Source organism: Ptychodera flava, assembly GCF_041260155.1.
Source record: "Ptychodera flava strain L36383 chromosome 23 unlocalized genomic scaffold, AS_Pfla_20210202 Scaffold_23__1_contigs__length_28996876_pilon, whole genome shotgun sequence".
Taxonomy (NCBI): Eukaryota; Metazoa; Hemichordata; class Enteropneusta; family Ptychoderidae; genus Ptychodera; species Ptychodera flava.
In genome coordinates this window covers 26805888-26833610 of record NW_027248277.1, presented here as the reverse complement: position 1 = coordinate 26833610, position 27723 = coordinate 26805888, and the positions used below count along the sequence as shown (strand labels likewise).

The 27723-nt window shown below is 36.4% G+C and overlaps 1 protein-coding gene and 1 long non-coding RNA gene across 2 annotated transcripts; one reads left to right on the top strand and one right to left on the bottom strand.

Annotated features, from left to right (window-relative positions):
* The first annotated feature begins 165 nt into the window (after nucleotides 1-165).
* Nucleotides 166-21965, top strand: LOC139123687 (uncharacterized). The gene is made up of 3 exons (XR_011549758.1): nucleotides 166-266; nucleotides 11511-11609; nucleotides 21836-21965. It is a non-coding gene; the product is annotated as an uncharacterized lncRNA (long non-coding RNA).
* A 2720-nt stretch (nucleotides 21966-24685) lies between these two features.
* LOC139123881 (uncharacterized) lies at nucleotides 24686-25606 on the bottom strand. Its single transcript, XM_070690033.1, has one exon. The coding sequence runs from the start codon at nucleotides 25604-25606 to the stop codon at nucleotides 24686-24688; it is 921 nt and encodes a 306-aa protein (XP_070546134.1).
* Nucleotides 25607-27723: the final 2117 nt, after the last annotated feature.

Below are 27723 nucleotides of genomic sequence, written 5' to 3'. Positions count from 1 at the left end.
ATTGGTATTGCAATGATATAAGGATATATTTAAAATCCTTATTTAAATATGAAGCAAGCAATTGCAGTACAATTTCCTGATGTCAGTGGTAATTGTGCAGTTTTGTGGTAAAAAGGACAACTACTGCATGCTTACCAAATGGTAACAAGAAAATTTGACTTTTACAGGATGGGGACACAGCCATTATTTTAGCAGCACTATGGAAGCATGTGGACATTGTGAAATGTCTCATTGATGCAGGAGCCAATGTAAATGCAAGTGGTCAGGTAAGTTTTTGTTACGGATATACTTCAATGCCTTGGGAGGTCAGAGTACATGTTTAAGGGTAGTATTTCAATCTTGTTTCCAAAGCTTATATGCTTTCTTGTTATTATTATGTGAATATATATCAATGTCAGGAGCCACTGGCTGCTTAAATGGCACACGCTGATACAGGATCATTTTAGTAGGATCTGTTTTTCTGAATTAAGGTTTCATATCACCACTACAATTAATGCTGAAATAAGGGTATGAGGAATGATAAAAATCAACTCATCTCTTGTGCTACCTTCAATTTCATGTATATGTTTAAAATGTAGTCATTACTTATTTGATCTGTCATTTATAGATCACATTTATATGTACCAAAGAGAGCTTATATGATAAGTCAACAGGTCTGTATCTCTGTTTGTACAGTATGCATGGATGTATGTATGAATGTCTATCCACATCAAAATCCCAAAAAACCGCAGCACCTAGAATCGTAGTATCTGGTGTACAGTTGAACCCAGGGTTGGAGTTGGGAATTATTTCAAATGAACAAGCCAGTGTCAAACATATGCAAATGAGGTAAAAAATAAGCAAATTGCTAAAACTACATGACAGCAGGACAGATCAGATTGAACCTTGGTATGCAGGTTTCTTTATGGCTTGCTAATTTTGCATGTTTGTATTTGTTGGGTAATCTTTTCCTTCTGGTCAAAAATCTCCCCCCCCCCCCCCTGAAATGACTATCGAATTGCATTGAAACATGGTGTGCATATTCCATTGGGTTACCTCAGTAAGTACATGAATCTTATCAGAATCTTATAACATTCTTGTATATAAGAAGCATGGTAGGGAGCTTGCGGGAAAAATGCTTATTCAGCACATGTTGTTCTTTTGATAAATATATTATGTACCTTCTTTGGTTAGTATTTAGCATACTCATTTTTCAAATAAACAATTAACATGTAATGTAATACTTCATTTTCACTGAAAGGAAATAGCAATGCTCCAGTCTTAATTGATACCTTACATGTTTCATGACTCAAATTTATCATTACGCAGTGTGAACTATTCTGCAGAAGGGCACTGCATATTCTGTAGAACTTAATTCAGAAAGTGGAATAGGAACACTACTTCTTCTCATCATATTTCTTATTTACTAACTCACACCTACATTGTGTTTTTTCATGGAGAAAATAACAATATTCGGAACATCATTGTGCTTTTAGTAACCTACTCAGTGTATGCTAAAATACTGTTGTACTCATTCATTTCAGATTCCTTATTGACGTATGTTTTATTAGTCCCCACGGACACCGTCCGGGGGGACTTATAGGTTTGGTCATGTCCGTGCGTGTGTGCGTGCGTGCGTCCGTGCGTGCGTCCGTCCGTGTGTGCGTCCGTCCGTCCGTTCACGCAGATATCTCAGAGATACCAGGAGCGATTTCATTCAAACTTGGTGCAAGGATTACTTCATATGTCATACATATGCACATTGATTTGTTTTGTGATACGATCCAATATGGCCGCCAGGCGGCCATTTTATTACGATTTTTTCATGTACAAAGCCATAACTCAGGCATGTTTCAACCAATTTATTAGTCCCCGCGGACGAAGTCCGGCGGGGACTTATAGATTGGGTTCCGTCCGTCCGTCCGTCCGTCCGTCCGTCCGTCCGTCCGTCATCAACAGTTTCTCAGACACTGCCAAACCAATTTTGTTCAAACTTGGCACAAAGGCATAGCACTATGACCTACAGATGCACATCGATTTATTTTGCGATACGATCCAATATGGCCGCCAGGCGGCCATTTTATTACAATTTTTCATGTACAGAGCCATAACTCAGACATGTTTCAACCGATTTTATTCAAAGTTGGTACAAGGACATTGACCAATGTCATAGATATGCATGTGGATTTGTTTTGTGATATGATCCAATATGGCCGCCTGGCGGCCATTTTATTACGATTTTTTTATGTACAGAGCCATAACTCAGGCATGTTTCAACCGATTTTATTCAAAGTTGGTACAAGGACAATGACCAATGTCATACATATGCACATTGAATTGTTTTGTGATACGATCCAATATGGCCGCCAGGCGGCCATTTTGTTTCGATTTTTTCATGTACAGTGCCATAACTCAGGCATATCTCAACCGATTTTATTCAAACTTGGTGCAAGGACATTGACCTATGTCATATATATGCATGTCGATTTGTTTTGTGATACGATCCAATATGGCCGCCAGGCGGCCATTTTATTACGATTTTTTCATGTACAGAGCCATAACTCAGACATGTTTCAACAGATTTTATTCAAAGTTGGTGCAAGGACATTGACCAATGTCATATATATGCATGTGGATTTGTTTTGTGATATGATCCAATATGGCCGCCAGGCAGCCATTTTGTTATGATTTTTTCGTGTACAAAACCATAATTCAGGCATATCTCAACTGATTTTATTCAAAGTTGGTACAAGGACATTGACCTATGTTATACTTATGCACATTGAATTGTTTTTGTGATACGATCCAATATGGCCGCCTTGTGGCCATTTTTTTTACGACTTTCCATGTCCTGAACAATAACTCATGACATGTATCAAGCAAATTTATTCAAAGTTGGTACAAGGACATTGACTTATAGTATACATAAGTACATTGATTTGTTTCTCCATATGGTCTGATATGGCCACATGGTAGCAATTTTGTTATGGTTTTTTTCATGTCGAGAGCCATAACTCTGGCAAGTCTCAACTGATTTTATTCAAAGTTTGTACCTGGACATTGACTTATGTAATACATATACGTGTTGATTTTTTGAACAGTAAGATCAAATATCGCTGCGTGGCGGCAAATTTGTTACGATTTTCTCATGTACTGAGCCATAACTCAGACATACCGGTATTTCCACCAGTATCATTCAAAGTTGGTACAAGGACATGACCCATTTCATACATGCTCGTCAGTTGTTTCACGTCATGTAGCAGTATCATGTCAATTATTGAAGTTTCATAATTAGGTTGATATGTCAGAAATACTGCATCAAATTTCATGAAACTTTGTACAGATGTTAAGCTCACATTGCTTTAACAGTGAAAAAGACATATCAGTGTCATTTTAATTAATTTGTAATTGCATATGTAATGAACTTTCCTAATTAGAGTGATATATCCACAAATACAACGTCAAATTTGATGAAACTTGATACAGATGTTGATCTCATAGTGTTGTAATACTACATTAAACTTTATGAAATATGGTACTGGTTATCTATTAGTGTTAGGATAGAATGAAAAAATGTTTTGCAACATCCTGTCAACTAATTCCCAGTTGACTTATTTAATGACCTTTAGGATAGTGGCCTACATTGGTTTTATGTTTTTCATCACCATGGAACTCATTCTTGGCCATTGAGTGCCATCTGTATCAAAGTATTTTTATCACAGAACCTGTAATCAAAGTACCCATTAGCAAGCGGGGACTGGGTCATCAACGATGACTTGTTCAAAGTTGGTACAAGGACATTGACCTATGTCATACATATGCACATTGATTTGTTTTGTGATACGATCCAATATGGCCACCAGGCGGCCATTTTATTACGATTTTTTCATGTACAGAGCCATAACTCAGACATGTTTCAACCGATTTTATTCAAAGTTGGTACAAGGACATTGACCAATGTCATACATATGCATGTTGATTTGTTTGTGATACAATCCAATATGGCTGCCAGGCGGCCATTTTATTACGATATTTTCATGTACAGAGCCATAACTCAGACATGTTTCAACCGATTTTATTCAAAGTTGGTGCAAGGACATTGACCAGTGTCATAGATATGCACGTTAATTTGTTTTTGATACAATCCAAGATGGCTGCATTGCGGCCATTTTGTTACAATTTTTTCATGTACAGAGCCATAACTCAGGCATATCTCAACTGATTTTATTCAAAGTGGTACAAGGACATTGACCTATGTCATACATATGCACATTGATATGTTTTTTGATACGATCCAATATGGCCACCAGGTGGCCATTTTATTACTATTTTTTCATAAACAGAGTCATAACTCAGACATATCCACCACTATCATTCAAAGTTGGTACAAGGACATTGACCCATTTCGGATATATGCTCGTCAATTTGTTTCATGTCATTTAGCAGTATCATGTCAATTATTGAAGTTTCATAATTAGGCTGATTGTCAAGAAATACTGCATCAAATTTCATGAAACTTTGTACGGATGTTAAGCTCACATTCAATAACAGTGAAAAAGACATTTATCAATGTCGTTTTAATTAATTTGTAATTGCATATGTAATGAACTTTCCTAATTAGAGTGATATATCCACAAATACAACGTCAAATTTGATGAAATTGATACAGATGTTGATCTCATAGTGTTGTAAATGCTGCATCAAACTTTATGAAATATGGTACCGGTGATTATCTGTTAGTGTAAGGTTAGTAGGCAAAAATGTTTTGCAACATCCTGTCGATTAATTCCTAGTTGACTCATTAATGACCTTTAGGATAGTGGCCTACATTGTTTTATGTTTTCATCAGCATGGACTCATTCTTGGCCATTGAGCGCCATCTGTATCAAAGTATTTTTATCACAGACCTAATTAATGAAGAGGATTCTATCCTCTCTGAGGACTTGTAATCAAAGTATCAACTAACAAGTGGGGACTGTGTCATCAACGATGACTTGTTTTTTCTACAATGATACTTTCAATTTTTATTCCAATCATAGGTCAATACTTATTGTTAATTTATTAAGGGCAATACTTAACTGACTATTTTGAAACAAATCAGGGCTCTTCTATGTCTCAAATGTATATGTTTTTGCATTTCAGGGGACTGTGCAACTGAGTAGAATTTTGCTTTTGTTATATTTCTTCCTCTAACATAATGCAGAGCGTGTTTTAAAGCAAACTAAAAAGCTAATCTGCAACATTAATAATTAGACCAAAAATATACGTATTTTGTCTTTGTTGCAATGACACAGCCTTGGTAATTATGATATTTTGGAAAGATTTGATTAGTGGTTTTTGAGCTATCTGTGACAATTGTATACGTCTCAATGTTGCGTTTGCTTTGCGTTATCACTAATTAGTCCCCACGGACACCGTCCGGGGGACTTATAGGTTGGTCATGTCCGTGCGTCCGTTTTGCGTGCGTCTGTACGTGCGTGCGTCCGTCCATTCACGCAGATATCTCAGAGACGCCTGGAGCGATTTCATTCAAACTTGGTACAAGGATTACTTCATATGTCATACAGATGCACGTCAATTTGTTTTGTGATACAATCCAATATGGCTGCCAGGCGGCCATTTTATTATGATTTTTTCAAACACAGAGCCATTACTCAGGCATGTTTCAACCGATTTTATTCAAAGTTGGTACAAAGACATTGACCAATGTCATAAATATGCACCTCAATTTGTTTTGTGATACGATCAAATATGGCTGTCGTGCGGCCATTTTGTTACGATTTTTTCATATACAGAGCCATAACTCAGGCATATCTCATCCAATTTTATTCAAACTTGATACAAGGATATTGACCTATGTCATACATATGCACGTCAATTTTTTTGTGATACAATCCAATATGGCCACCAGGCGGCCATTTTATTACGATTTTTTCATGTACAGAGCCATTACTCAGGCATGTTTCAACCGATTTTATTCAAAGTTGGTACAAGGATATTGACCAATGTTATAGCTGTGCACATCAATTTGTTTTGTGATATGATCCAATATGGCCACTATGCAACCATTTTGTTACGATTTTTTCATGTACAGAGCCATAACTCAGGCATATCTCAACCGATTTTATTCAAAGTTCGTACAAGGACTTTGACCTATGTCACACACATGCACATTGAATTGTTTTGTGATAAGATCCAATATGGCCGCCATGTGGCCATTTTGTTACGTTTTTTTCATGTCCAGAACCATAACTCAGACATGTATCAAGCGAATTTATTCGAAGTTGGTACAAGGAGATTGACCAATGACATACATATGCAAGTCAATTTGTTTTGTGATACGATCCAATATGGTAGCCATTTGGTTATGATTTTTTCATGTACAAAGCCATAACTCAGGCATATCTCAACCGATTTTATTCAAAGTTGGTACAAGGACATTGACCTATGTCATACATATGCACATTGATTTGTCTTGTGATACGATCCAATATGGCCACTGTGTGGCCATTTTATTACGATTTTTTCATGTCCTGAACCACAACTCAGACATGTATCAAGTGAATTTATTAAAAAGTATTTTGATCACAGACCTAATGAAGAGGACTCTATCCTCTCTGAGGACCTGTAATCAAAGTACCCATTAACAAGTGGGGACTGTGTCATCAACGATGACTTGTTGTTATGATATGTTGTGAATCTTCTGTAGAAAATTGATGAATTGTAAATTTATGTAATTTTTTAATTGGTTAAACAGGATAAGTCTTCCTTTGTAAACAAAGAGATTTATATTGTGTTTTGTTATGCTGTTCTTCCCTTAGAGTTGACACAGGGAGGATTAGTCATTTTGAGTTGCAAGTGAGCAGAAATATTTGGCAATTTGTGCCTCTGGTACTAAGCTTTGCACTGTTACCATTTAGTTTTATTAGGGCTCGTGACAATGACATGGAGCCACAAGAAACTACTGTTAAATTGCTTTGAAATTCAGTATGCAGTCTCTTAGGGGTAATCTTAGTAATTTTGGCATCATTTGCATACTTTGCGTTTTAGGTTGCAATTTCCCCACTTTCGGTAAAAAAATCTCTGAAACTGCATGTCCAATTGCTCTAATATTTGGTATGCTTGTTCCATTTTGAAACAAAAAATCATAATATGAACTTGTTGGGCAATTTTTCCCATAATAGGAAAGGTTTCTTTCTGAAACCACTGTTCAGAACTATTTAGGTGAGTTTTAGATTGGTATGTGGAGTTTGAATATTTGAATTTTTGCACAATGTTTCCTGTTTTGGTCAAAACATCTTCCCTGAAACCACTTATTTAACTTCTTTGAAACTTAGTTTTGAAGATCTTTGGATTGTTTTCAGTATGATTTGTGCAAAACATGGTGAAACTAGCATAAATGTGTAAAAGAGGCAATTTTTAGTGTTTCATTGGTGAAAGATATTATCCGAGCCTGCTTGTCCTTTTGGTTTGGAATTTGATATGCAGGTTACTATGATTGACCTAAATCAATTCTTATCAAATTGTAATGAAATTTACGTATTTGTAGTTTGGGGCAATTCTTCCTGTTTTTTAACAAAAAATCTTCCTCTCTGACACCACTTGCCATTTTTCTGAATCTTGATATTGAGAATGACTTCAGTAATTTGCAGTTTGGTGGGTTGGGGTGGGGGTAATAAGTTCCATGTTTTAAATCTGGATTTTGAAATTTCAAAGTAAGTTCTGTGTGGATCATCTATCTGTTTTGTGCGGAAGTGACGTAATGTACTAAATTGTACTTATGGGCAATTCGTGCTGTTTTGATACAAAAATTCTATTAATTCTCCTTATCCAATGCTTTTATGTGCAGGTTTGTTGAATATGATAAAACCTACCAACTATATATATTTTGGGTGACTTTTTCTCGTTTGATCAAACTTTACACTTGACAGTTGAGCTATGTATGCTATGTATCAGTATTTCCTTAATTGATAAACAATCCACATGTAGAACAATGTGATTTGTCCAGAAATACTGTAGCAAAACTAGGAAACTAGGTATAGATGAGGATCTTACAATGTTATGGTACGATGCAAAACCATTTGGCCCCATCCTGTCAATTTAGTACAAATTGAGCCACCTAACAACCTTTCATGTTCAGCGTCGCTGTCCAGATTGGCTTAACCTTTTCACCACCATGTTATAGACCAACCCCATTGTTTTCTGTAGTAAACTTTGGCATCTAACCAGGGAAACAATATTTGTTCCTAGCAATCTGTATCCTAAATGACTGCATTAAAACTGAAGGCAATAGCTGCAGATGTTGATCCTACAAAAAATAACAATCAAGAGAGGCATTAAGCAATATCAATACCTAATTATAGTAAGTATATTCTGTAATGAACATGCAAGCAGTTTTGGTTCATGTATGGCAATGTGATATTTTCATGTAAAGAGCCATTACTCAGACATGTGATACCAGTTTCTGGCAGATCAATTGAATTTTGACATTTCAAGAGCCAGCACATGGTAAACCTAATTCTAAAGCGCATAATACTAAGCCATTCATACTTATGTCTCCTCGTTTATAAGCAATCCAAAATGGGCATCAGTGACAGACAGGTCTTTGGTACCTTCTTTTTATAATGTTCGTCATATTGACTTTAATTTAGTTACTTCCACTGACAAGTTCCCAATTGCAAGTGGGGAATATGTCATTGTCAATGACCAAAGTTTTACATACACTCTGTTTTCAAATTAGGCATTACATTTCATGAAGTATCATATTTCGACTGATATTAACTTTTTTCATTGATATCAAAATTTTGGTTTTCTAAAATTCATACCAACATACTTGTGATCATCCTAAAGTTTAGATTATATGCCATTAGGGAAAGACTGCATTAACTTGCATGTTACCTGAAACCCGGGTCCTCTTGCCTGACCAACTCGAGTGACAAACACAAGACTTTTAGTCCCCCAAGGTGTGAATGTTCCATTGTTATGTTTATCTAATCCAGCTGGTGCCATTGTAGTGCCATTGTAGGAAAAGAAGGTCTGTGAAATTGATCCTCTGATAACTAAGTAGGGAGGTAGGGTATTCCTAAGTTAATTGAGCTTTCCCATAATGCTTTTTGATAACATATATTTTAGGTGGTTTCTCATGCTATCTTTGATAAGGAATATTTAAGTTTGAATGTTACAAAACTTAAATTTTAATTTACAATCAGGTAAGACTTGTAATCTGAGCAAAACAAGTTCTTCATCAGTTTTAAGTTTCCATGAACTCCTGGAGCAGCAAACCCGCTAATATATGTGTAAAGGGCCATTGTGACAGGTTCTGCAAAGTGATTGGATACATATTTCAATGTAGTAAAGACTATTGTGTTGATTTCGTACAGCAATATGAAACCTATATTATAAAGTTGTTTTTGCGTTATGGTGACATTTCATGAACCCAGTCCTAAACTGTTTAGCAGTATGCATCCTTCTAAAATTCTTGGAATTTTTTTCTCTCTCGAAAATCCTAGTAACTCATAGCAGTACTGTCAGGGCTCGAAATTAACTTTTTACCTTGGTAGTCCACTTGGGCTACCATTTTCTGAAGTTGGTAGCCCAGTGACAATGGCTGGTAGTCCATGAATATTTTAATTTAGGGATACTGTACTCGTCCGAGTATAAGCCCCGGTTCAGCAACACAAAATAGCAGTAAAACTAGGGGCTTTAACTCGAGAAACCCCATGTTATGTGTCACGGACGCTTAATTTATGCTAATTTATGTACATTTTAACACTTTCTATCACTTTCAAAATCGGCTTACACATCCAAAGAAATTGTTACTTGAGTAAGAAAAACAAAAAAAAACTATTTCATGATCTTTATGAACTGGCGTGCCTTGTTACACCCGATCCGAGTCTCTCTATACAGAACGTAATACATTGATACTGATCGACAACCATAGATAAAAGACAGCGAAACTCAGCCAAGCTTAACTGACACAGTGTTTTATATTACTATTTCAAATCAAACTGATTACACAATCTCTTGATATAGAAGTGACAGTTTTGTGAAATTTCAGCATCAAAACCCCAAAACTTGACACAAGTACGTCTTGTATGCTGCCGATCAACAGCATATAGTGTGAACTGGCAAGCAAAGACTGCACATGGAAAAGCAACTCAACATTCTAGTATCAAACGCTCTGCATCTTGTGAAAAAAACAACATAGAAGAGAAAATTGTAATAGTCACCAGAAAAAAACTCTTCACAGATGAAAGGATAAATGCTTCAAACAAACGAAACTGCATGTTGACTGCATTTAGCTCGTCCGAAAGGCTTTGGTAGTCCGTGTGGGCTACCATTTCATGGACTTTGGTAGCCCCAGGGAAAAGTTGGTAGTCTGTGGACGCGGGACTACCGCTAATTTCGAGCCCTGACTGTCCAAAGATTATTCACCAGCTTGGCAGATTAAATGTAGAATGAAGTTTCTATAACACAAGCAGTTAATGTTTTTCAGCGTATTGAGCTTTTGATCTGTCATGGACAACAGTGTTCATCAGAATGACAACAAGAAATTAATAATATCGGAAAATAAGGAACTTGACGAAGCACTGGCCATTTCTGGTCATCCATCACGGACACTAAAACAACATCAGCATATGATTACTTCATCCTCCCAAACAGGGGATAGTCAAAAAGTCAAGAAATCAACAAAAGGCAGGATAACACTGTCTTATGCACAAGGTATCTCACAGAAACTCTGCAGATTTTACAGGAAACACAGCATATCCATTGCTTTCAAACCCAATCAAACTTTGTGACACCTTCTTCTGTCTCCAAAGGACAAAATAGCCCTGGAACAGTGATGTGGTAGAACATACCAGATACCTTGTGAGGATCGTGACCAAATTTACATTGGTGAGACAGGTAGACAACTTAAAACAAGAATAGACGAACATCGGAAATCTGTCAGACATAAGACAATTTCATCAACCTTATCCCAACTTGCACAGCAATTCCATCACGATATCAATTTGAATTCCATTACTATCATTCATTCAGCACAGTATGACTTGCCAAGGAAGATCCGAGAAGCCATTAACATTAGATGTCACAATCCACAAATACACAGAGACGGGGGTCTTGAAATACGTCCATATTTACAATCCGTTGATTACACCACCATCTGGTGGTCGACTATAAATTAGTGTTTTTTGTCATCTTGATGAAGATCGTCGCCCATGACAGATCGAAAGCTCAATACGCTGAAAAACATTGACTGCTTGTGTTATAGAAACTTTATTCTACATTGCAGTATTGTTGGATTCATATCAGAAGTGAACATCCTGAACAGCTTGTGATACCAGATAATAGCTATCTGGTCATCACAGCAGTACAGATTTAAATAGCAGTGGAAGAGCCTGATGCAGCTATTGGTGAATATGAAAAGGAACATATCGTGGAACAGATCTTCATAAAACAGGCTGTCAAATAAAAGCACTCTCACTGTACATGATTTTAGTAATTGATGGATTTGGCATTATTCCTTTCAGAGGGAATTCACTGCCCTCCACTGTGCTGCTCAAGAAGGGCATGCAGATCTTGTGAAGATTCTTATCAATGCAACGGCAAACTTAGAAGCTGTTACAGAGGTAAGCAAAATCTTACACTGAATTATATCATATCGGTATGCAAAAGTTATACTCAAACCGGAAATTTAAAATTAGTTTCAAATGCAATGTTGTCCGTGACATCTGTGTTTTTGAACCGATTATCAATCTCATTATCTGATGGATACCACCATACAGATGCACTGTGAAGCATCTATTTATAGTAGTGTTCAAATAATTAGATCTCAAAGAAGTCATGCATTTTCAATTTTTCAAAAGCAGTGCCATGGTTTCAGGGACAACTTCAAAAGATTCGTCTGATAAAAATGTTATTTTTTTAAGTTTTGCACAACCCCCGCCCCATCCAAATGCAACTCAATTGTTGAATGTTGATTACAGGTTCCCATTATTTCCTTACTGTGACACTTCCAAACATACTTATAAATACTCAGGATGGGTGATATTGCAAAAGACAACATTATTCAAATGATAAACATATTTACTTCACTCAAACTTGCTGGTCTTTCACTGTAAATATAACACTAATATCAAAGTATCAATTGGTCTCCATCAACTTTGCTGCAAAAGGAATGAACATGCATATTACTGCGCAATTTTATAGAATTCTTAACCAAAACACATTTAAGAGACAATGAATTAAACACGACACTAAATGCAATTGGAACAAAATAGCAAAACTTAGTATACCTAATTGAGAGCCTTTTGTTTGCAGTGTTTGTTCTTAAGAAATTTGACATTTTAGATTTAAAAGAAGATGTGTATCAGACAGATCCCAAACTGTACAAGCTAAAGAAATATTCAGGGTAAAAGAATATTAATAAACTGGAAGTCATGATTTGATATCTGTATCTTTAATTTATCAGGTTTAAGTTTTTTTCTGTAAAGACGCCCATTCATTGTAAATATCGGACTAAAAGAAAGGACACACACTATGCAAAGAGACGCCATACAAGTAACATGAACGAACAACACAAAGATTGTGGCGTTTTGATTTTTAATGAAAAATTATGAAATGGCAATGCTTTATAAAGCAGGATGAATACCTCGTCAATATGTAATGACTCCAGATTTTTCAAGTCGATAAGTTTTTGAGGCAATTTTAGTGATTGTGTGTGGCCAGCGAGAAAGGTGATTTTAATATCACTGTCAATCAAACCTGTGCAAGTTAAGTATGGTATTACACAAATCAGCCAGATGAGTTCATAATGTGAATGTGAATTAGCTTTGCCCTCATCTGCTTAAGTTGACAAAACATAAATATAATAAAACACATTTCATTTGTCCAAAAATATGTGCAACAGTTTCCTTCTCAATTCATCGATGGCCAACATTTTTACCTTCCTGCAATATTTTTAGTGACAAAAACTGTAGTCAGACTATAATGTTAGTATAATTATCAAGAAAAAATGTATTGTTATCCGGTATTCCCTTTTCGGACATTTTGTCGGCGCTGAAAAGGGCCGTTTAGCTCTTTGTTTGGTGGCGGCTCTTACCCTACACCCAACAACGGCAAACTTACATAATATGGTATGGCAGGCAAGTTCGGATACAGTGATTGGACGAGAGAAATCGTCGGACCACATCAGTTTCTTTGCCTCTAAAACTTTGTTTGTCCATGGACCACAGCAATAATAGACCCAGGTGTTTTGACATACCGTAGGAGTATTTTCTTTTGTCACAGTCATTTAATCTCCAGCGCAGAGAAGGGACCATGCTACGATGAGTACCATAGCAACCTCAAGTCACTATCCTGGCAGTGAGTGGCTATTTGTTTCAGACCTTATACTTCTCCTATTTTTTCTGCATGCAAATTATGATCAGTCAAATTGGTAGCTTTTGTCGAAGTAACAAAATGTTCAACTAGTCATTTCCATTAACAAAAGCCCCTCTCATCATGTTTGTACTCAAAAATGTTATTTAATCTATTTCTATCGAACAGTTCACACTTATATTCAAAATACCTGATCATACAAGTGATGCTAGCTCTCCTTTCAACACATTTTGTTCATGATTCATATAGCAAACGTATGGCATTGATATGGCTGCAAATGCAATCAACTGTGCAGTTGCCCACAAATATCATTTCTCAAGCTTGTCTCAAATTTATGACTGAAACAAATAGTGCATGAAGCAGCTGCAATGATTGTTGAAGTTGGTCCCAACTGGGATACTGATGATGTCAGCAACATATTCCTGTTGATGTGTGCGTGAGCCATTGCCAATGTGTATGTTGCTCAAAGTTCACATGTTTGACAGCAAATCCATGCCTACTTTTGAGAAATGTATCTGTAATTTCTTGTCCAGCTTTTTGCAGTGCATCCAACTTTTCTATTTCCAAACCAAACAAAATACTGTTATACATTAACATTTTGGTTTGTTTTCTAACTTTCTTCCACCATCTTCATGGCCACATAAAATTTACGTAAATTGGTTAGTTTCATCACATACCTGCCCTATTGAATTTTCCCAGATGAGGATCATCTCAATATTTCTAAACCATTTTGCAGTTATTAGCAGCTAAACCATTATAAGTGTATTGCTTGATGAGAAGCTCTCTTAAGATGGATGCTGTTGTCTACTTAAAACTCTACATAATAACTTAATAAACAGAATGCTTGGGACATCAAGAGATTTAAAGTCAACATATCAGACTTTAGACTCATGAACTGACATGATGGAATTATTTTGTGGCAATCTTTAAAATCTGGTGAAACCATAAAAACCAAATACATCCTTTTGTCAATCGAGTTTGGAGAAACAGTAAATTTCAACATGTATCTCTGGTTAACCCTTTGAGCGCCAAAGTCAGTTTTTGTCGCCTATATCAAAATATACACCAGTCAACTTTTTTCCAAATTTTGCTAAAATTTTGATAAAAATCTGAAGCCAATAAAATGTTATGTTCATTGGATCCAAAATTGTCAAAAAAATTACAGAAAAATTCACAAAATTGATAAAATGTTGCACACAGTAAGTTTGGTGGGAAAAATTGCAGCGCTCAAAGGGTTAACTCAATAACTTTGCTCAACGATACTGTGATGTCAGCATATTAACTGCATGTTGCACAAATTCCTCCAAGTCGCCTGGATTATCTGATGAACTGACTTTGATTATCTTGATACAAAGTGGAAGTTGATTACTTAAAGAGTTTAACACAACCGAAACCTGTCAGAGACTACTTTCTTTGGAATTGCTGATTATTTTATTGAACATAAACTTCTGTGTAAGTTTTTCAAGACTACTGAAAAGGTATTGATATCCTAACATTGTGTTTGACTTTGATGTCAAATTGTGAGTTGAGGCCAGGTCTTGAATGTAATTTTTAGTGTCTCAATAAACAGTATCAGGTATTTAGAGTTTATTAGTGAGAATATTGGCACATTGTGATTGTATGGTTGATTTCACAGTTTGCTTATACCTAAAGAAATTAAGTCATTGCTGGCTCTTTACACCAGGCCTTTCAATATTAAGCAAGTCATTAGATGACCATCCAAGGGGCTCTATTTTATCTATCCTTTGGAGCAAACAGGTGTCAAATTATACAAAGACATTACAGAAAATACTTGTGTGTTCCCTTTACAGCTTGAACATGTTATTAACCCTTGACTACCAAGGCCAATGTATTCCTATATACCAGGCCCCTTATGTAAATATTGGTAAAATCTAGGGTGTGGTCATTGCATGAACACTGCTTAGAGTAAAAATTAAGTAAGTACCAATAAACCATATATTTTCTGAATCAGCATGAAATTTCCCACTTTTTCATACTTAAGTTTTGTATTTCCAGTCACGTGACTGATCATATGACACATCATGTGACCAGAGTTGGCAAAAAAATATGAATATTTGAAGCATCAGGTCGTGTTTTGAATCCATAAAATGACGCAAATTTGAATACAGTTCAATTTTCATGGCATTGTCTTTACATATATGTAATAATAACTACCCTTTACTTTATTATAGATGTACCAATTTAAGATTTTTTCTCAAAAGGCAGAGTAAATGGACCACAAAAATCAGCATCTGACATGATTCTGTACTTGAAAATCAACACATTTTATATTTGTAAACACCTGCTTTATGATTCCCTTGCAGAAACATGCATCTAAAATGCTTATGATTTATCAAAAAATAATTCACAATATTTAAAAATACATTTTAGGGAAAAACATATCACATGACCAAACACATGACCAGTCATGTGACCAGTCATATTGATAATATGGCTGCTATAAAATTTCACTGGCTTATAGTAAAAAATTGGATTTCCTCTAGTTTCATTCACGAATATTGCTGTTAATAGAACATATTTACATATAAATCATTTGTTTTCAATAAATAAACATTTCATTTCATTAAAAAAAAACCATAAACATCTTCGCGATTGTCCGTACTTCTGAAAACTGTAAACAATCAGCACGACGCTTCTGTGATCAGCCTGACCTTTCAGGGTCGAGGTCATGGGTCACGACATTTGCTTCCGGATTTTGGCCATACTCGGACGTACGGGGGCGCAATCACATTGAGGCCAGATCGGAATACATCAATCTTAGTCGCGCTGCGTGCCGATGCCGAAATTACGGGATTTTTAGCGACAAAAACGAAGCAAATACGCGTATTTTACTGTGCCGGATATTTCCGGCACTCAAGGTATATGGTAATTCAATATGGCGCCGGATATATCCGGCGCCATAGGTAGTCAAGGGGTTAAACAACAATTTAGAATGAATTTTCATTTCTATTTATGTTAGGTTTCTTCATGATATTATATTTTAAAATTTAATTGAATACTTGTGAATTACTTTAAAAAGTTGCATGTTTTCAATTGATTCAATGCAAATATTTTTTTAGTTTTTAGAAGGCTCCAATTTCATGCAATCTTTTCTGTTAACAAAGCATGCAGTGGATTACATATAGAGTCTCATATTGGAGAGTATAAATGCTTCTAAATTGCAGGTATATCATGAGTTATATAGTCCAATAGTGCCCTAAATCCAACCATGCATTTCATTAAGTATTATCACATGCATAAGTCGGTCATTCCATTTCACTACAGCCTGTGTCTATGACATTAATTTTGGTGTGTTGGAACATTTTTGCATTGATATTCGATGTGCCTGTCAATGTAAACAAAGAACATGGAAGCCAGTATTTCTCCCATGATTGAAATTTGTGTCCTGATGTAAAATTTTGTAAAAATTTAGTTCAAATTATTGATGTGTGACAAATTACATCCACTTGGCGAATTTGCAGATTCCTTAAGTTTTAGTTTTGTTGCCAAATGAGGTTCATATTTGCATACATCGACTCAACTCCCTGAATTACCAATTTACGCATGAGCTAGTATTTGCATGCTGTAGAACATATACACATACTGTATAGTTTCCTCTACAACAACAGGGATCACGATGCTGCATCTATGATGTATACTGAGACCTAAACTGTTGGAATAATCATCCAAGCCTTGAAAACACACAAATGTATAAACGTCTGTATAGTCAGAAGGAATTACGAAAATCGTTTCGTAAACATGAGCTCAAAGTCAGTTGAATTAGTGTTTAACCAGTAAAAGTAATTCATCTAAAAACCTTGTGGAAGGTATTAATGTGTAGACCAAGTGATCATTCAGTATTTGCCTCTTACGTATATGGGAATGTTGTTCCTCTCAATTGACCAAAGAAAAGAAAGGATTGGCAATTAGCTGACAGGGTAATGATATTATTCCAAAAGTAGTTCAATTGTTTCAATGCAAATTCATGTAGGACTTTTTGTTTTGTGAGAAAAAAATGAATTTTAGGGTGTGAAGAAATATTAAGAAAAGAATGAAGACAAAAATACCAGATTAGGGAAAAATTACAGCTTATTATTGGTGTAGATCAGTGCAACATGGTAGCAGACTATGCTGTGCCATACCAGGCAGTCTGTGACACAGTAATGATATTACAAAAGAGTTCTACAGTTTAAACCTAGAATCCAGAATCATTTAGGATTTTTTGTAGTGCGAGAAAAAAAATTATGTCACTGCAAGTGATGCAACTGAAGTTCAAAATGTGCAAATTTGTAAAACGTAAACAATAAATAATAAACAAACAGTGGCATTTTTATAAATACAATTGTTTCCCTTAAATCATTTTCTCAGAGGCACAAATACTGAGATTTTAAGACAATTTACCAAGTAAGCATTAATGGCTTAAATGAAAGGTAGTGAAAAAGCAGTTTAACTTTATTCCATACCCATTGTATTTTGATTGTTTGTTGCTTTGTTTGTTTGTCTTAGACTATTTATTATATAGAATATCACTTTAAATAACTGGAAAATAATCTCTCTACATGGCTTTTGAATCTGATTTCTGCAATCTGACATTAAACTGGTCCAATAATCATTTCCATTCAAGGTAATATATTACCAGGTCCATGGGACAATTGTGATGTACAAATTTAAGTAGGACCATCCTGAACCACTGATAATTAGTGGTGGTACCAGGTGTCCGGAATGGGTAAGTGTACCCTGCTAGCATGCTACACCCGTCAGGATTGGTCCCAAAGTTGTCTAAATATTGTATGAAAAGATACAGGATATGAATCACTGTAATAAGTCAAAGCCAGGAATACTGTCGTTAATCATTTGAGTGACCGAGGTGTCATATTTGGCCACAATGTCGTCATATCGACCGTAGAACCTTTTGAAAGTCCTAACGAGTCTTTTTGTTGTGTATCCTTGTCTCACTAATTTTGATGCCAATGAGCTGTGTCTCAGTTGAAAATCAGTGTAGGAATCACAAGCCCTACAATACCTGACAAGTTGAGACAGGTACACACCATAAGCAGGTGCAGATGGAATATTACTTGACAAGTGGGGATAATTTATGATTTCAAAATCGAAAATCATCCCTTTTGTCATACAGCTTAGTGTGTAGCCAATTAGTACCCACTTGTAGGAACAGATCAAGATATGAAGCAGAGTTCCTACCCTCTGTTGTTTCTTTGATATCCAACTCATCAGGGTAAATATGATGTAAGTAATTTGATATGTCTGGATTGTCTAGACTAATCAGATCATCGATATATCTGTGTGTGCTGTTAAAACGCCTTGCAAGTTTTTTAGACTTTGCTTTGTAGAGAGACTGGAACTCTGCTTCGTATGAATACAGAAATAAGTCTGCAAGAAGGGGTGCACAATTTGTACCCATTGGTATGCCGATAGATTGTTGAAATGTCATACCGCAAAACTTAACAAATATGTTGTCGATTAAGAAATTAAGCATTTTAATAACTTCTTCATCTGTGTATTTGTGCTGGGCATCCATGTTGTCACTGAAATAACCTGTCCTATGTTTGATGATAATGTATTGGTACCTTCTACTGCCATTTTTATGCAGGAAAGCTTGTTTAATAAGAGATGATAGCCTTGTTTTAAGTTTATCGTGGGGAATTGTGGTGTATAATGTGGAAAAGTCAAATGTTCGGATTGAGCTGAACTTGTTTTTCTTGACTTTTAAATCAAGCAACAATTCCTTCGAATTTTTTAGTATCCACATTTGATTCAACCCACTTGTACCATACACTTTGTCACAATATCGAAAAAGACCATTTTTGATGGTTGTTAAAACTATAGTCAATAATTGTGACAGATGTTTGGTAGTGCAATTGCTTGATCCTGCAATAAAACGTTGTTTGTAAGGGTTCTTGTGCAGTTTAGGTATCCAATACAACATAGGCAGTATTTTGATATAGTTGTTCTTTTATTATGACATAAACTTGTAAGGGAATACTGAAACGATCAATTATATGCATTAAATGTTTCATGTGTGTGCAAAGTATAAAGTGACAAGCTTAAATCTTATGACACAATCAGAGGGTATTCTTTACCACTTAAACTTAGTTTGCTGAATAAGCAATGCACAGAATGGGAAGTTCAAATATAAGAAGAATAGGTTAAGTCAAGATGCATAAATTCCAGTTATTTTAGGAAATGAAATTGCTTGTATGAGCCTAATGACAACAACATTCACATAATTATTTAATGGTTTTAATAACCAGCCCCATGTTGAATTAAATATGTGAAATATAGCTGACATGTAAGCAAACAGTTTATTCACTCATTTTGACTGACTACAGCAAGATTTCCTCTAATATGTGTCTGATTTAGTTAGAAAACTAAAGAATGCAAATTTGTCCTGGTAAAACAATGAGTTTCCCAGATTAAACGTATGTTGCAAGGTCCACAATTTGAAACATCCTACAGTCTACATTTTTTAAACAAACGTGCTGACTACATTTTTAGCCACTTGTATCATTAGTAAGGCAGGCACTGCCAGGCATCAAGGTCTACAGTACATCGACTGTTAATTATTTAAATATTAACAAAATTCAGTCAAATAAACAAACAAATTCTGCTGTTTCTATCCCTTATTTCAATTCAGAAAAATCATCATCTTCCCTTTGTCTGGCAAAAAAGCTTTCAAAACGTTGGTCATTGAGATAGTTGCTTAGTCTTACAATTTGAATATATTCACAGTAAAAATGGCGGACTTTGTATGATTTGAAATTTTGCTGAAACAATTTGACTTTTCAATTATTAGAAAAAATAATATTAACATTGTCGTTCTAAAATGCAATAAACAGTGGGTTCATTGAGTAGGAGATTGAATGATTTGTCAAGTGACTTTGTTAACATCAGAAATTGAACAATTGTCTAAGGGGACATTTGGTTATAAACAAATACGTTTAAGCATGACAAATGTGTGTAAGAGGAGTTGGACGATACCCTGGTACACTAACATAAAGATTTGTGAATGAATGTTGAGGGATTAACAGACATTGCAGCGTGAACTGTATCATGTACATCTAAACTCATCGTTTTAAAAAACTCAAATTTAGAGAAGGCAATGCTTTTAGGAGTGCTTTCTTGGATTGTATATCAAAACCTAAAATACTCTCATAAACAACTGCTTATTTTCTGCTAATTTTTATAATTTTCATTTCTATACATACAGACAGACAGACTAATAACTGCCTTTTTTTGTACTAAAAGAGGAGACAATTAAAACACATTTATGCCACTATTTTCAAATATCAAAATAGAAAACTGGCTGAACTATGAGGAGTGCTTTGTCAGGGTTCAACAAAAATGCCAAACAATATTTTCAAAAATGTGACATTGCCTAATAATGCTTTTTTGATAATATACCCCTTTGAGCACCAAAGTCAATTTCTGTCACCGTAATAAAATATAATCAATGATTTTGCTTTCAGATTTTACAAAATTTTGATCCAAAACTGTAGCCAATGAAAAATATGGTCCGTTTGGTCTAATATTATCTCAAAAATTACAGAAAAAATCACAAAAGTGGTAAAATGTTACACTAAAATTTTGGGTGGGGAAAAAGTACAGCTTTCAAAGGGTTAATAAAAACCTTTCAAAGTACTTTTGTTTAGTTCTGATGATATTATTCAGAAAGCAAAGTCCAATCTAGCATTGGTAATGAATAATATTAATGGAAAGATTACAATTACTATGGTTGATCTTCATTTTCTAATCATTCAAATGATGACAGATTATGAACATTCTGTGTAGAACAGTAAACATACTGTCATCTTACCACCCACCACTATGATAAAACAGCAGTGAAATGGTTCAACCTAGTAATGGTTTGTTCAAAAGTTAAATGTTTGATACTAGCAAAGTGCATAGCAGTCCAAACTAAAGTAATACCCACATAAGGAAGATAAAGTATCCTTGACTCTTCTTTTGTGTACTATATCATTGTGACAAAACACCTTTGAAGATGCCACCTTTACAAAATGCACTTGTTTGCATCTTGATCCATCATAATGTTTTCTTTTGCTACCTCTCATGACTCACCTAGAAAATGTTTGTAGGCTATTTTTTCTGACCAGAGGGGAATGAGTTGCTTTGATTAGTTCTTTGGTTTTACAATTATTTTTTTCAATAGATGTTCTTGAAAAGAAAATAATCACAATGCGACATCAAATTATACATTGCACGAGGGGATTGTGCCTACTCAAGTAACATTACATTTTATAGTGTTCAAAAAAGACTAGTTCCTATATAATCATGCTACATAATTTTGTTTGTGAGAATTTTTGTCCTTCAGATCTACCAATAATACTAGTGGTCTTTTCAAAGATACAGATTATTTATATTGTTGATGGCTTCTGAATTTATAATCATAACTATTGATACAAATACCTGTACTTCATTGTTTTCATATTTCACTCTTCAGGATGAAGCCACTGCCCTGCACTATGCTGCCCAAAATGGCCATAAAGATGTTGCAGAGATTCTCATTGGTGCTAACGCAAACATAGAAGCTCTCACAAAGGTAAGTGTAACTATCTCCTTCAGTTGAAAGACATAAGTGTGCACTTCAATTGTTTGCCAATTTGTTAACATGCTGACCTTTAGGATGTATTTTTTTCAAATACGCAGTAAACAATTGGGATAACGTTACCTAGGGTCTCAAATAGGGTATGATTTACTATATCCAAATTATTAAAGGAACACATGAACTATCACAAAGTTTTTCATTTTTCGATTATTTTTGTTGATAAATTATGGCCTTCTTAGAATCAAAGAATGTGCAGTAGAGAGAACCAGACAGTTTTCATTTATATTGTCTGTGGAAAGAAACCACTGTATTTTCAGATAAGCTGTAAGATCATTGGTAAAGGTGTGTCAAAGAATTGCACATGAAGAAGGTTTGTTACATTCAACACAAACGGCATAATATTGCAGTTATTTAGTGTAAATGGAAAATATCTTCAAATATCACTGGTTAAGCATTTGAAATGAGTTGCTGTGTCAATCTGCATCGTAATGCTCATTATATGCATGGACTCATAAGTTGTTGGTTGTATCAAAGCATCACTTCAGATCTCTATCACAAGATGGCAGAGTCTTAATGTTCCTGGTCTTGATTCTCATTTTACCATTTTGTCCAGGCATACAACTGTATGTCAGTTTTTTGTGATCTTATATGGTCATTTTGTGATCTAATATGGTCATTTATCGGTACGTAATTTGGTTTTAATTTGTCTGTCAAGAGCAATATGCTGTGATATTCTTACTTGCAGCTGATCTTAAGGGAAAATATAGTACAGTTGGCTGCTGTGCATTTATTATGATGAAATGACAGATTTATATATTCTTTTAGATCTTATCTGTGATGAACTTGTAAAAGTGTTTACCATTGTTCACTTATACTATACACTTAGCATTATATTGACACCAACACAGTATACCGGTATTTCATTGAGTGCTACTAAAAATTCTAACATCAGTAGTTGTACTGTAAGTAAAATAAAAAATATTGCTATAAAAGAAAACACAAAGTATTTCACAATGTGCCATATTTCAGAATGGTATCTATAAGTAAATCATTAAGGGAACCAAAAAGATTTCAAATATTAACCAGTGAATGAATATGAATAATCATTTATTCCGTATACACCCCCGGCATAAGGCCAATGGCCTTTTAAATACAAAACAAAATACAACTCTGCATTTAACCATCTTGGTATTTGAGGAGGAATTTATCTAGGTTTGTAACAAATGTTCCCTTTTTTGAAACGCAAAAAATATATATTTATTCAGCTGATTCAATAAATAAACGTTTTTTGTTGACATAAGTTGATAAAACTTATATTCTACAGGGGGGTCAAAGAAATAACTAGGAATGAATTTAGCTCGCAGTTCTCTATATTAACCAGTGACAACTGAACATATTTTCCACAAAAAAGATGACAGACAGTATAATATAACAGAATAATGCTAGCCTATATACTACTTATCAAATTATTATTTTTAACAGTATCTCTAGGGAACTAAAAATTTCAAATTATTCTCAATTCGTTCTTGGGAACAACATTTTTTACCAAAAACGATGAAAACTTTGACAACATAAATAAATGCTAGCATTGTTGTGAGATCTTGCAAACTCAATGATCCAACAATAACTACACAACAAATATTGCTGCATCCCAACATGATTGTCTTTTGTGTAGTTTACAAAAATGATTATCTTTAAAAGAACCCTTTCAATTTTTCTGTCTCTTATTTTTTGTACATTTTACAACTAAATGAGGTTGTCGAGAAATATGCCATAGAGTTTGAAATGTGCAAATTGTGACTTTCTGGTACTTCACATGTAAACATTCAAAGGAAAATAGTGCCAGTGAACTAATGACAATGTTTTAGCTAACCAATATTACACTGGGTGTAAAATAGATTTCAAAGTTCTTGTAAACAATAAAAGATAACTTTTAATATGTTTGACATGAAGTATTCTAATAGAGATTAATACAAAACAGGCCATACTGTATCTCAGTGTGAATTAAAAGTAAAATATTGTCACAGTTATGTGTACATGTCAGGTTAACATATTTTAAATGATGCCTATACTGACAACATACAGACAGACACAAGTGTTGGGGGTCAAGGTCAACAACTTTATTCCGATGTTGACAGGCTATGAGCCGATTTCCGCCACTCTAGGCATAATAAGATACATATTCAAAGATGAAAAGCAGAAGAAAGGAGTAAAAAAAATTCAATTGCAAGCTAGTAGGATAGGGAGGGAGGGTGGGGGAACGCTCTGAGGGCGAAGCCAATACTGATTAACTATTAAGTGGCCTCGTCCGGAGACCGTCCCACTCACAGCCTCGAACCCGGCCCATTTAAACTACAATAAAACAAGTATTATTGTTCACTTAAATGATGCCTATACTGACAACATACAGACAGACACAAGTGTTGGGGGTCAAGGTCAACAACTTTATTCCGATGTTGACAGGCTATGAGCCGATTTCCGCCAAAAGCCCCCAACACTAGTAGTAGGCGCTAGCCCTCCGGCGCCCTGGAAATAGCGTCATTGTCGCTAAAAGAGTCCATGCATGTTACTTAGTTTGTAAAGTTCTTACTACAAAGGTCCTGGAGCAATAAGGAGTGTGTGGAAACAGACATATGGTAGTGCCACTCCTGTAAAGGGTGTGCCTCGCGACTTTGCAGGGTGTCTAAAGCTCTGAAGTAGTGTTTAATTTCGTGCAGGCGCGATAAGGAGTCCGCGTCGTTATCATTAGTTCTGACGTATCTGGCGGTAATCTGAAAGTTGGAGATTGCCGACAGCCAGAAGAGTTCGCGTAGCCACTCCATGGCTGTTGCATTGCGTGACGTGCCAGAGTTTATTATATACATGGTGGTGGTATTGTCCGTGTATACCACTATGTGGCGTTTGTCCCAGAAACGATGCCACCGCCTGCACGCAAGCAGGACGGGTGTAAAGTTCCTTGAGGTTGATATGCGCATCCGCAGTAGTTGGATGGTCCGCTGACCATCGCGTGTAGAACCAGTAGTTTGCGTAAATGCCCGCTCCCGCTGCTGAGCATGCGTCAGTGGTGAAAATCTGCTGGGGCAACGGAGTTTCCTCTATGAAGAATGCCGTACCATTAAAAGATTTGCTGAGATTCGCCCACCAGCTGATGTCCGCTCTCGCTTGCCTGTTAAGGCGTATGTGATGAGACTGTCGTGAGACCGAATTTGTCACATCGATGAGTCGCCGCAAAAATGTGCGCCCGCCGCGAATAACTCTTGCCGCCCAGTTGAGTTTGCCGATTAATTGCTGAAGCTCGCGTTTCGTCGCTCGCCGCTTTGGAAGCCAATATTCCAGGAGGTCGCTTAGTTCTTGTAGCTTGTTACCGTCTAGGGACAAAGTCCGTGTGTGCGCGTTTATCTCGATCCCTAGGAATGTTAAGCATTGCGTAGGCTCGACTACCATCTCCCAGTTTATGGAAAAGCCAAGTTGCTGAAGTAGTTGTTGCAAGGCGTTAAATGCTTGTTCGCACGCTAGGTTAGAGTCTGCGATGATTAGGAAATCGTGGAGATACACGATTACGACATCATACCCTTTCCTGCGCATCATTCTAGTAATACTTTGCGTGATGCGAGTGAAAATTTCCGGGCTCTGCGCTGCACCGAATGGAAGGCGTGTGTCGACCATGTATGTCCAAGTTTTACGCTGCGTGAATTTGTAACGTAGGCCCGTAGCACGCTGTGAGTCAATACTTATGGGTACAGAGCGATAAGCGGATTTCAGGTCGACTTTGGCCAGATACGATCCTGGCTTGCACATAGCGACCGCGTGATCGATAGTTTCATATTGAACGAGTTTGTAGATGCATATGAGTTCACGCTTTTGCCGGTAGGTTGGCTGCAATCGTGAATGAGTCTAACCTTGTTTGATTGTTTCTTGGGTATAGCACCGAGGCTGCTTATAATGTGCGGTTTACTGTTCGTGATCTTGTAATTTCCTGCTGATATCTCGTGTAAAATTTGTTGTTCAACCGCCTCGCAGTAAGCTGGATCGGTGCATGATGCATAGTTCGATCGTTCCACTTTTTGAAGGGGGGTGCCAGGGTCGATGATGTCGAAACCGTATTTTATGCCGTTTAGAATGAAGTCGCGATCCATGTCGTATTTGAGTTCGTTTTCCCATTTTTCCAGGCAATCAGTCAGAGGGCTAGCTACCTTATGCTAGGCTTGACCACCCAGTTCTTGGCTGAGCAGCGAATTGTGGCGGTGTGTGGGTGGTCTTTGCGGCAGCCGTCCTCTATGCACACGTGCGCGAAACGGCAGGAAGTGCGGTTGCAGCCGGCTGGTTTTTGGAAATCAAAGCAGATTTCGGTTTCTCGTGTGACAAAGTTGCGGCGCGCAGTGTCCTTCGTAGTGTTTTTCTTGGGCGTATTTCCGTTTGCCTGTCGTTTATCAAGGTGATACAGTGATAAATGGAGGTCCACGGAACCCCATGTGATTGAGTCCGTCGCCTGTTTCTTGCGATACTCGTGATCATACGATAAAACTGATGATGTCGTAAAAGATTGCGCGTAATCCCCGATGTTAATTATGTGATCGAGGTACGCCAATGTGTCCTTCGTGGACATGCCGCGGTTAATAATCAATGTCTTTAAGATTCGGACGTTGGCTGATATCCACTGAGGAAGGGAAACTTGGTCAGGTTTCGGTCTACGCTTGGCGGTCCGCATAACTAGCTTCATGTCCCCTTCCGCTGCTAGTTCCGTCTCGTCGGAAGAGTCCAGTGAAGCAGTCTTTGTGGTTATATGGTCCGGAATCAGTAATGGTTTACGCTCATCCTTCGTTAGATTTTGGGATGTGGTGCGCTGGTCTGATACAGTGTCTTTTAGCGCGTCGTTGCTGAAAGCTTCGAGGAGTTTGTTCAACTCTTCATCTTTGGCGAGGGACTTTGTAGTCGCCCCTGATGTTTCTGTCCGTGTGTAGGTTGGTCTTGAGGTGCCTGTTGTTTTGCCGGTTTTGCGTCTAAGTTGTTCCATGCCCAGCGGAGCAGTCCGCGTTGGCCTATAGGCAGGTTAAGTCCGATGATGTCTTGATTGTTGAGGCGCTTCAGGACATTGGTTGATGGGATGCCTTGTGTAGTTAGCACGTCGTGTGTATCCTCCGTTAGGCCTGCTGCCTCACACCATTCGCGGAAACTTTGTGCTTTGTCTGACATTGTTGCTATTCGTTGGCGGGAACAATAGCTTTGTGGACAAACGTTATCCACATGTGAACGCTCTGAGGTCGAAGCCAATACTGATTAACTATTAAGTGGCCTCGTCCGGAGACCGTCCCACTCACAGCCTCGAACCCGGCCCATTTAAACTACAATAAAACAAGTATTATTGTTCACTAAATATACAAATAAAAGAGTGGGTAAAGTAATACATGTAAGCTGTATTTTCTTAGAGTTTCTTTAAAATACCTCATTGCTAGTTCATGTTTGAATGATTTTCGGATAATTTCTGTGGAATCATTCAAAGAAAAAGAGTGCCAGTTAACTAATGTCAATATTCTAGTTGACCAATATTACACATGGATTTCAAAGTTCTTGTAGACCATAAACAATAACTTTTAGCATGTTTGATGTAAAGTATTGTAGAGATTGGTACAAAACAGGCCATACTGTATCTCAGTGTGTATTAAAGTAATAATATTGTCATAGCTGTGTGTACATGTCAGGTTACCATATTGCAATATATCTGTACAAATACAATACTGCAACAAAAAGTGTAACAAAGAAGCAGTAAAATGAAGCACATGTAA